This window comes from Carcharodon carcharias, chromosome 7 (assembly GCF_017639515.1).
Source record: "Carcharodon carcharias isolate sCarCar2 chromosome 7, sCarCar2.pri, whole genome shotgun sequence".
In the NCBI taxonomy this organism is placed as follows: Eukaryota; Metazoa; Chordata; class Chondrichthyes; order Lamniformes; family Lamnidae; genus Carcharodon; species Carcharodon carcharias.
The window spans coordinates 105,608,325-105,620,514 of NC_054473.1; the positions used below are offsets into that span (position 1 = coordinate 105,608,325).

Genomic DNA, 12,190 nt, shown 5'->3' on the forward strand with positions numbered 1-12,190 from the left:
TAGACTGATGTGACGGTAATTGGCCAGGTTGGATTTGTCCTGCTTTTGGTGTTCAGGACATACCTGGGCAATTTTCGACATTTCAGATAGATACCAGTGTTGTGGCTGCACTGAAACAGCTTGGCTATGTGTGCGGCAAGTTCTGGAACACAAGTCTTCAGTACAATTGCTGGAATATTGTCAGTGCCCATAGCCTTTGCAGTATCTGATGCCTTCAGCCATTTCCTGATATCACATGGAGTAAATCAAATTGGTCGAAGACTGGTATCTGTGATGCTGGGGACCTCTGGATCATCCACTTGGCACTTTTGGCTGAAGATTGTTGCAAATGCTTCAGCCTTATCCTTTGCACTGATGTACTGAGCTCCCTTTCATTGAGGATGGGGATATTTGTGGAGGCTCCTCCTCCAGTGTGTTGTTTAATTGTCCACCACCATTCACGCCTGGATGTGGCAGGGTTGCTGGTTGTGGAATCGCTTAGCTCTGTCTGTCATTTGCTGCTTATGCTGTCTGGCACTTAAGTAGTCCTGTGTTGTAGCTTCACCAGGTTGACACCTCATTTTTAGGTATGCCTGGTGCTGCTCCTGGCATGCCCTCATGTACCCTTCATTGAACCAGGGTTGATCCCCTGGCTTGGTGGTAATGGTAGGGTGGGGGATATGCCAGCCCATGAGGTTACAGATTATGGTTTGAGTACAATTCTGCTGCTGCTGATGGCCCACAGTGCCTCATAGGATGCCCAGTCTTGAGTTGCTAGATCTGTTTAAAGTTTATCCCATTTAGCACAGTGGTAGTGCCACACAACATGATGCAGGGTATCCTCAATGAGAAGACAGACTTTCGTCTCCACAAGTACTCTGCAGCGGTCACTCTTACTGATCCTGTCATGAACAGATGCATCTGTAGGCAGGCAGGTTGGTGAGGATGAGGTCAAGTATGTTTTTCCCTCAGCGCCTGCCACAGACCCAGTCTAGCAGCTATGTCCTTTAGGACTTGGCCAGCTCAGTCTGTAGTGGTGCTCCTAAGCCACTCTTGGTGATGGTGCTATAGACCATCAGCAGCAGAATTGTGGGGCTGGACATAACCAGGGATGGTAATGGTGATGTCTGAGACATTGTCCATAAGGTATGATTCCGTGAGTATGAATATGTCAGGCTCTTGCTTGACTAGACTGTGAGACAGCTCTCCAAATTTTGGTACTAGCCCCCAGATGTTAGTAAGGAGGACCTTGCAGGGTCAACAGGGCTGAGTTTGCCATTGTCGTTTCTGGTGCCTAGGTCGATGCTGGATGGTCTGTCCGGTTCCATTCTTTTTAGTGGTTTGACCACAACTGAGCGGCTTGCTAGGCCATTTCAGAGGGCATTTAAGAGTCAACCACAGATCTGGAGTCATGTGTAAACTAGACTAGGTTAGGACACTAGTGAACCAGATGGGTTTTTATGACAATCGATTCATGGTCATCATCAGGCTTTTAATTCCAGATATTTATTGAATTCAAATTTTACCATCTGCCCTGCTGGGATTTGAACCCAGGTCCCCAGAGCATTATCGCAGGTCTCTGGATTAATAGAAATAATACCACTACCCCACCGCCTTCCCTGTACAGGTAGGCTGAAGAAGATAGAAGCTAGATCCAGAATCTGAGATTAGGCAACTACACAGCCGCTTCTGCTGTTTCTGTTACTAAAGATAACATTAGTGGATCTACAGCATCCAGACTGTCGTTAGCAGAGTTGAGGAGGATCTGCAGACGTATGATATTTTTGGTGAAGATTGTGCCTGTAGAACTTGGGTTGGTTGTGCAGTGCTGTCAGCTGGGGATCAGGCTAAATCCTATCAGAGGAGCTGAAATTCTTTGTGAGGAAGACAGGGTTTTGAAGAACTTTGTGATGAAGATTGATGATGTATATGTTGAGTGGACTGCTCAGCCAATTTGTAAGATTTGTGCTAGTTGTATCTGTCATTTAACGTGTAATTAATAGTTTATAATCGACTGCAATTTGCCTGTTAATTCATGTTTAACTTTTGTTGATTCTTTTGTTTTAAAGTATATGAGGTTACCTAAGACAGTATTTAGTCTGCTTTGTTTGCTTTGTTTGACTCATTTAGAAAAAAATTCCTCTGTTTTAAACCATGAACCTTGTGGCTTCATTCTTTCAGTAAATAATTGGGATTTTGGATTTCTAGTCTTTTTTTAAAGAAAAAGCTACTGGTCCCTACCAAGCCTGTAACACTTTCATGACCTTAGGATATCCCAAAGTGCTTTGCGGCCACTTAAGTACTTTGCTAATTTGTAGTCATTGTTGAAATGTTGGAAATGCAGAAGCCAATTCCATGCAATTCCACAAACAGCACTGAGATAGTTAACACAAAATTGGTTTTAATGATGTTGGCTAAGTGAAAAATGTTGGTCAGGACAATGGGGCGAACTCCCCTGCTCTTCTTCAGATAGTGCCATAGGATCTTTTACTTCCACTGGAGAGGCCGACAGGGCCTCAGTTTAATATCTCGTCTGAAAGATGGAATCTCCAACAGTGTAGCACTCTTTTAGCACTGCACCGGGAGTGCCAGCCTAAGATTATGGGCTCAAGTCTCTGGTGTGGAATTTCAACCCACAACATGCTGGAAGAAGAGGGCTGCTTGTACCCGAGAAACCATAAATAAGCACAAACCAGCGACTTAGGAAAAGAAGGGAGTAAAAGTGCAGCAAAGTGTTTAATTACACACTTCCTAGGTTTGTTAGTTTGCTACCACAGACATTTAACACATAATGTACAAAAGTATAGGGCTTGATTCATGACTGGACTGTTTCAGGGAATACCAATCAAGGAACTTTGAGTCCATGGGTTCCTATTTGTTCATTGTCATTGACAAGTTATAGGTTTGAAATGTCCTCTCCTGCACTAAGTGTGAACTTTGCTACAAGCTCAAGTGTAATCACCTGATCACTAAGGGTTATACAATTATCATTCCACAGTGCATATATAATGTGTAGAATCTTTATTTTGAAATTGCCTGACACCTGCATGTCCTATATCCTGGAAACTGCCACTGCTCCACTTAGAATGATAGATCATGCGCAGAAACACAGAAGGAGGCTATTTGGCTCACCATGCCTGTGCTGGTACTTTGAAGGAGCTATACAACTAGTCCTATTCCCCTGCTCTTTATCCGTTGCCTTACAAAAATTCCCTCTTCAAGGATTTATCTCATTTCCTTATGAAAGTGGTTATTGAATCTGCTTCCACTACCTTTTCAGGAAATGTATGCTGGATCATAACAGCTCACTGTATTAAAAAAAAAACCTCATTTCCCCTCTGGTTATTTTGTCAATTGCCTTGAATCTTTTTCCTCTGGTTGGTTACCAATTCATATCAATATCCTTCATAATTTTGAACATTACTTTTAAATTTCCTCTTAACGTCCTCTGCTCTAAGGAGAACAGCTTCTCTGGTCTTCCCACTGCTTATCCACTGACTTTCTCTGAACTGTAGCACAGAGCAGCAAAGACTCCCTCACCTTTACTGAGATGGTCGCCTCTTTGTAAGTGAAGAAGATGATTCTGTAATCCCGCCTGGAAGACCCGGGAACTTCAATATAGTCGAGTCCTTTCAATGTGGTATAGCTCTCCAGCCGTTCTGGCTTGATCTGGTCGATGATAGCTCGGAATCTGTTTGCCACATTACAACAGCCAGTACATTTCTGCACAGTAGCACAGTTCATTTAACATCACCTTTAATACCTCCTCAGCACACATTTTCTCTACTCCCAGCTTGTATCAAGATAGGGTTCCATGTTGCCAATAGCCCTCCATCACCCCATCCATGTGCCAGCCTGGACACCGAGTGCCAGTCGGCTATTTGATCAGAGAGTGAGAAGAACTCAGCCCAATTATTGACCCATTGCACTTCTACTTACGTGTGCTTCCCAAAAGAGATCACTTGACATTGATGGGAACCCTGGCCCTGAAAGCATAGGGTGCTGGACTATTATAGTCCCCTAACCACTTAGCACGGGTCAAAGACCAAACCTGGGGTCTCATGGTCTCAGTGACTCACACTGGGCACATATGCACATAACGACATGGATGGAGCTGCAAGACTATCACACCTGGGATCACCTCAATCAGGTCTCTCCCTGTCTGGAGATAAGAGTTTTGTTAGTAGTGTTGGTATCACTTTAAAAAATAAAATTGCTGTAAAGAGCCACAATCAGCGTTAATCCTTTCTTTTAATGTTTTGTGGGATAGATTCACCCATCTGCTGTTTGAACTGTCACCGGAAGGAGTGGGACCATGTTAGAGTGCCAATAGTCCAAGCTGCCAGCCATTTGACCATAGGTGATACCCTGACCTGCAGACATTGAGGAATATTCTGATTGTTGGACTACAATATCTGAATTTACAATTGGTTAATGTTCAGATAGTTTAGCAGCTAAACAAGCAGCTAAATACCAAGCCCATAAATAAGGTTCTGATGAAAGGTCATCAACATGAAATTAAGTCTGTTTTCTCTCCACCTGCTCAGTTTTTCACAGCATTTTCTGTTTTTATAGCATAAATCAGGTGGGTATGGTTTTAGCAGCAAAGCCTTTTAAGAAATCCCATACAAAGGTGTAGGATAGAAAGACCTGCTAGGAGGCCTGGTATTGAGGCACCATACTGCATTCACCCAACAATACACCATGGGGAGGATGTACAAATAGTGCATAGCCAGAGTCCAGAAAAAGGATGATGAAATCAAGGAAAGTACCAAGGAGAGTGCTGTGCTCAATGGCTAGGCACAAAAAAATACTCAAGGAACATGGAAGGAGAACGCATTGGGAACAATTTTCCTGTCAGCGAGCGGGGGTGGGGCCCGCTTGCCAAAGCGTAAAATGACACGCGGTGATATCGGGCAGGCGTTCTGATGCCACCATGTGTCATTTAGATTTTCAGTTTGGCAGGCACGCAGCTGACTCAGTTTAAGGTTAGCGGCAGGTCAAGAGCCCAGGCGGCCTTCACATTTTTCATGAAACCTCATCCACGGGTGGGATGAGGTTCCATGAAGTGTTTTAAAATCTAATAAAAATTTATACTTTTATTCTTTGACACGTCCCAGTTCATGTGATAGTGTTACATTAGGGGACATGTTTTAAAAGTGTTAAAAACCTTTATTTAAAACTTTAGCACTGAAACAAATCTCCCTGAGGCACCTCCATGCCTCAGGGAGATCTCTGTGCTCTTTCAGGGAATCCTCCCCCCCGCTGCCCGCACAGGGAGTGCTCAGAGCTTCTAGGCGAGTGTCATGCTGGGCGGGCCTTAATTGGCCCACCCATGTAAAACGGCAGCATGTCTCCGATCGGGTTCGTGCCTGCCCCCACCCCCGCCCACCCCGGCACAATCCTCCCCACTCCCCATCCGACAGGGGAAATTTCTGGCCATTGTTTAAGCAGCAACTTTCAGTTTTCTCTGTTTGAGTCTGTAAGCTTTTTGTGGTTTGCAGAGTTGATTACAGTTGGTGAAGTTGACCAGGAATGGTGCTGCAGGTGGAGGAAACCTTGGTTCTGTCCATGGTTGGACCACTTGCTCCCAGACACAAGTTCTATAGTTGCCATTCCCTTTGGGCCGCACTATGAACAGGAGATAAAGCAAATGCAGTAGAGGACAAGCTATTCTCAGGGAGAGGAGGGGTTGGGGAAGAAGGGCTCTAGCAGGAGGCCTTATCCATCTAGGGTCTTCTGGGAGCATTTCTCTTACTTCAACCTGAAGGAGGTGCTCACGGAAATCCATTCACCACATCTTGCAGCAGATATGTAACCTCAGAGCAGGGCAAGGATGACCCTGCCAGTGGCTGTGTCACCCTGAATTTCTTTGTCTCAGGTGCTTTCCAGGCTGGAGCAGGGGCCATCTGGTACATCTCCCAATTTCACCATCAGAGGAGTGACAGACACTCTTCATGTCAGGAAAGGTGGGATTTATTGGCTTGGGTCTTCTGATTAAATGAGTGGCGAGCTGCGTGTCGGGACCCAGAAGGAAGACCCGATGTGGGCAAAATCGCAGTACTTACACATGAGATAATCTGCCTGGAACCCTGCATGAATTCCTCCAATACTGATCCCACTCTTCCTTGAACAGAGGCCCGAACAATCCCCATCCACCCCCATTCTCCTCTGCCTGGCTGAACTTTTTCTCTCACTGAACAATTTCTCCTTTAACTTGTCTCATTTCCTCCAAATAAAAGTTGTGTTTATGGGTGCTGCATGGGCCACTTTATGGCTGTCTTTTTGTGGGGTATGTGGAACATTCCTTGTCCCAGTCCTATGCGCTTCTGACGTCTTCCTTCTTCCTTAACCGAGGTTTTCCCCACACAGTGGTTGATCGGGCCCTCAAATGTCTAACCCATCTCTGGCACCTCTGCCCTCACACCTTCCCCTCCCTCCCAGAACCATGATAGGGTCCCCCTTATCCTCACTTTTCACCCCACCAGCCTCCGCGTTCAAAGGATCATCCTCAGCTATTTTCGTCAACTTCAGCATGATGCCACCACCAAACACATCTTCTCCTTCAGTAGGGACCATTCCCTCCGGGACATCCTGGTCCACTCCTCCATCAGCACCAACACCTCATCCCGTTCCCACAGCACCTTCCCATGCAATTGCAGAAGGTGCAACACCTGCCCCTTTACCTCCTCCCTCCAAGGCCCCAAACACTCCTTTCAGGTGAAGTGGTGGTTCACTTGCACTTCCTTCATTTTGGTCTATGGAATTCGCTGCTCCCAATGCGGTTACCTTTACACTGGGGAGACCAAACGCAGACTGGGTGACTGCTTTGCAGAACAACTTTGCTCTGTCTGCAAGCATGACCCAGACCTTCCTGTTGCTTGCCATTTCAACTCGCCATCCTGCTCTCATGCCCATATGTCCATCCACGGCCTGCTGCAATGTTCCAGTGAAGCACAACGCAAACTGGAGGAACAGCACCTCATCTTCCGAATAGGCACTTTACAGCCTTCCGGACTTAACATTGAGTTCAACAACCTCAGACCATGAACCCTCTCTATCTTTACCCCTTTTTTAATCCATTTTTGAAATTTATTATTTTTAAAATTTATTTATTTTTATTCATTTTTTAAAATCCTTTTTCCCCAACAATCTCCCCCGTGTCCCTCACAACACAGGGCCATCTGTCAATAGTTTCTATGTTGTTCTTTCACAGAGCGGTGACCCTTGTTCTGCCACGAACACATTCTGCTTGCTTACCTTTATGCCACTTCTTTACCCTTCTTTAGTCTTCACTACTACCAATAACACTCCCTTTGTCTTGTGTCCATGACATCTTTGTCATTCTCTCCTTAGCCCCCACCTATTGCTGACCTTCTTTCTATCCAGCTTCATCTGCTCCATCCCCCTTAAACAGTATAATGGCATCACATTTCTACTTCTCTTTCGCTCTGTAGAAGAGTTGTATGGGCTGAAACATTAACTCTGTTCCTCTCTCCAGAGATGCTGCCAGACCTGCTGAGTTTTTCCAACATTTTCTGTTTTTGTTTCTGACCCTGCTGTTGTAGACTTGAGCTAAATGCCCTGAATTTGTCCAGAAATTCACTTCAGGATACTCATGACTGTCAATCATGCCTGGGCCATTTTGATCTATCTGTTTACAGAGAAGCAGGCAAAGCCTGCACCTGGCTTTGCCAGGATAGTGAACTTCCTCATGGTGCAGATTGTTACTGACTGCACACACATGGCTTTCCAGGCACCAAATCTAAAGGCTAAGATGAACCATTACTGCAATGGTTAGCATTGTGCACTTGGTGTGCGATCATGTTCAGCACCTTTGGATGATGATATTATTCTGGCAGGAGTCATGCTGCTTTTATTCTGTGCCAGCCCACTTTTACCTCAGTATTTGAGGCATCACATCAAACCCTGCTGGGCAACAAGGGCTATATGAGCTACAGAAACTTAAAGCCTGGCTCATGACTCTGCTCTGTGGCCAGTAAGGATACAATAATGGCCATGTGCTACCACAGGAAACATCATCAAACAGACCACTGGGCTGCTGCAACAATGGTCCTGCTGCCTGAACAGCTCTGGAGGAGGCCCACAGCACTCGGAGTGTTTACCCTGATTCGTGATGGTTTTCTGCAACCTTCACAACATGGCTATCATGAGGACATAGCCCCTGCCAACAGGTAAGCAGCTCAGGAGCAGATAGGGGAACAGGCATACGTGAGGAGGCAACCAGCACATCCCTTTCTGACTGCGCAGTCCATGATTGCCTCATTCGACTAATGTTCCACTGAACATTTCTCAAATCCCCAATTCTTTGTGGGGGAATCTAGAACTATGGTGGAAAGTTTCAAAAAGAGACTTGCATTTAAGACTGAGTAAAGATGAAATTTCTTCCCACAGAGGGTCATTAGTTTTTGGAATTCTCTACCCCAGAGAGCAGTGGAGGCTGGGTTATTGAATATATTCAAGTCTGAGTTAGACAGATTTCCATTGACAAGGGAGTCAAGAGCTATGGGGAGAGGGGAGGGGGGCGGGTAGACAGAAAATTGGAGTTAAGGCCACAATTAGGTCAGCCATGATCAAGGGGCCAAATGGCCAACTCTTGCTCCTAATGCTTATGTTCTTATGAGACATAACAGTAAGAGAACAGGCTGAGTGTCGTGGCTGGAGAAAGAGATTCTAAGAGAGTACAGCAGATGCGTGCTTTATGGAGCCACTGACATGCTCCTGGTGTGGTGCCTCAGAAATCCTAGTTATCCGCTGATTGCAGTGAGAGCCTGCATAGCCCTTTGAGCACAGGTATCACCAGCCATGATGGCAGCAGTCTGAGCATGGCAACAAGCTGAGGTTTCATGACCTCAGTCTGACCTTCCACCACAGAACTTAGATATTGGGCAGAATTTTATGCTTGGCGGATGCGTGCATGCCCAACACGCCCAAGTGTAAAATGACGCGCAATGACATATGACACATGATATTGCACTCGCGCAATAGTTTGTTTGGTGGGCACTCGTTGGAGTCGGTTGCATGCTCGGCAATAATTAAAAGGCCTATTAAGGCCATTGACAAGCTAATTAAATTCAAATATATGCTGCCCGTCCAACCTTACAGTTGGCGGGCAGGCGAAAACACCAAACAGCCTTTACATTTTTTAGGAAACCTCATCCACGAGCAGGATGAGGTTTCCTAAAGCAAATAAACATTAAATAAAACCTTTATTTTGAAATTCAAAACATGTCCCATCTCATGTAACAGAGTCACATGAAGAGACGTGTTTTTAAAAATTTTTTCCTGCTTTATTAATTTTTTAAAAAAGCGTTTCAATCTTCCTGAAGCAGCTCCATGCCTCAGGGAGATTGAAGCGTTCTTTCATGCGCATGTGCGAACTGCTGCCAGGCCTGGTCTCCCTCCTCCCCCCACCCGCACAGGTAGTGCTCAGCACTACTGCTCACGATCCACGCAGGGCGGGCCTTAATTGGCCTGTCAGCATTAAATCGTGCTGTGGAGCCAATCATGGGCGGAGGTTGGCTTCCCGACTGCCCCCGTTTGACGAGCCCACCCGATGAGGGAAAAATTCTGGCTATTATGTAGTTTCTGCTGCAATGGAAGCTGAGATAACAGCCATCAGATGATGATCATAATTGGGTCCACAAGTCTTCGCATGGAGTTTGCTATTCCATCCTCCCTAGAAAAGATGGGCTCCAAGCTCTGTGTAAAGTGGTGCCAAATTGGAGCCAGACTTCTCCATACTCCTTAACAGTGACATCAGGCTTTCTGGCAGGTTTGCCAATACACCAAGCATCTCAGTGTGCATTCCCATCAGCCTTCTTCCAGAGGCCGAACCATCAAAATCCCCATCTGAGCGTTCTGCAGTTGAACTTGTGTGTGACCCGCCCTCCAAATGTGTCTGTTCTTATTCCTAATGCCCTGTCCTGACTTCAGGCCACTCATGCCCAGTTACTCAGTAATATTGATACAGTCTCTGTGCTCCCTGTTAAAGTACGTGCATTGCCTGGATCCAATCTGGTGGCTGTGAGTGTGAGATCTAGTGGTTGTGTTTCTTCTTCAGTCTTGTACTTCACACTCCTGCACCAGGGCTTGATCAGATGGCAGTTCCTGAAAGGACAAAGACACAAGGGTAGAGTTGGTGTAAGGGAAGAGGAAGAAAGTAAAAGATACTGCTTAAACCATTTATAATTTATAAATTAGAAGAGATTATGGGATTGTGGGGGAAGTGCCACGTGAAAAAGTACATTCGGAACACACCATCTTCCTCTTTGGTTTCCAATGAGACTGTCTCTTCCATAGATTGAGGGCATGTATCCAGGCTGTCATCCACCAGTTAGGTGCTGCTGCCTCTGGTCATGTGCCACCTTTTCCTGCAAGAAAGACAGAAGCGTGTCAGTGAGTGTGGTGCAATGTGTTTGGGTGCTGTGTCAGTCTCAGTTGAATAGTGTAAGCTGTGAGATGTATGCATGAGGGTTGTAGCAGTGGAAAGCATATGAGGGTGAGGTGAGGCTAAGAATATCAGGTATGAGGGTTACGATCCCAGCTACTGTTAATACTGGACAAGTCAGATCCCAGGCTGAAACCTGGCTTGATAGATCCTAACTTTTATTTTGCTTTAGAAACTGTGGAAATAAGATAGTGAATAAATTCATAGGAATCTGTTGATGAACTTTTCATACAAAGAATAAAACATTTATTAAACAAGAAAAATGAACTACATTACACCAGCCAAAAATGTTGGAAGGATCTCAATAAAAATACAAGGAAATGATTCAAATATTCACAATCCCTTCACCCCAGCTATATCTTTATAGACACATACAAATTCAGAAAGATAAAACAATTTATTTATACTCTAATGTTCAGGCTTAGTATGTGGTACATGTGAACTGACTGGTGAACTAAGGACAGACACACCACACTCCAAAATAAATGACACATGCGACCAAAGCAGATTCTATGGATTTCTCAACAACCCACCAAGAAGCTTGTCACACCGTGAATCAACCAGTCTCATTGAAATTCCATCTTTTTCATGAGGGTTTCCAACCTCCACCTTCGAAGAACTTGCCTTGGAATCTTCTCCAAAAGCCGCACCAACTCCAGCAGCTTCAACAAGAATCCAACTCCAGGGTTTCAAACTCACCTTCACCCAGGATCTCTGCATATACTCAAGCTTCACCTTCCAAGCACATTTTCAGATCTTCGGCTATACCAAGCAGAACACCATGCTCCAAAAGGCTACCTTTGCCCTTACGGCCCACAGCATGGAGTCACCAACCTTCAGCTGCCCTCTCAGATTATCAGGGCTTCTATCAAGAGGGCCACTTTGCTTCCAGTCTGCTCCCCCGCAGCTCTCTCTCTAATTCAGAGCCTCCGACTCTGCTCCTTCCTCTCAACTTTACTTAACAGGATCTGTTTCTGACCTCTGTCCTTGTCCCTTTCTGTCCCACTCCCTTGTTTGGGACCTTCTTCTTGGTTTGGGACCTTCTCCCTGTCCCCTCCCCGTGTTCTGCTGTCTGGAACACCTTCTCTGCAATGGCGCGCCTCTTCCAGGTCACCTGACCTGTAGTTTCATGCTGTTTCGCTTTTCTTCTTTTTCTTCTGTGCATGTGCGCAGGGCCAGTTCCTGGATGAAGAAGGTAAAAAACTCGAACTGCACATATGCAGCCACTTGCCGGCTAGCACATGAGCAGAAGTCTTGAGGCCCACATGGAACTGTAGTTCCAAAACTGCAAGGTATGTAATCAAGTTTTGCAACAATGAGTTATGCCTATAAAGACTGCTATAATGATGGGTGTCTGATGAATGGCCGGTGGATCACTTGCAAAGAGAAGACATATGAAGTTGCAGAGACCTTGATCACTCCAGTGAGGTCATTGACCTTTTTGTGGCACTGTGTTAAGGTTAGGGTACTGGAACTGAGCATAAAACCTCTGATGACAGGTCATCGACCTAAAAGGTTGGGTGGAATTTTATGGCCCTGTTGTGGCAGGGCGGAGCCATAAAATGCGGCGAGCCGTTCAAAAGTCCATTCACTTTGGCAGGACTGGAAAATCCCGCTGGTGAGATGGGCCATAAAATTCAACCTGTTAATTCTGTTTTCCCTCCAAAGATGCTTGCTGACCTGCTGAGTGTTTCCAGTGTTCTCCATTTTTTATTTCAGATTTTCATCATTTGTTGTTTT

General features: G+C 45.5%; 1 protein-coding gene across 1 annotated transcript in view; it reads right to left on the reverse strand.

Moving 5' to 3' along the window:
- LOC121280027 (hydrocephalus-inducing protein homolog) overlaps window positions 1-12,190 on the reverse strand; it is a 127,244-nt gene that overhangs the window by 17,012 nt on the left and 98,042 nt on the right. The window contains exon 18 of the mRNA XM_041191655.1: window positions 3,520-3,670. Coding sequence (XP_041047589.1) covers window positions 3,520-3,670 — 151 coding nt within the window. The remainder of the gene's footprint in view (window positions 1-3,519; window positions 3,671-12,190) is intronic.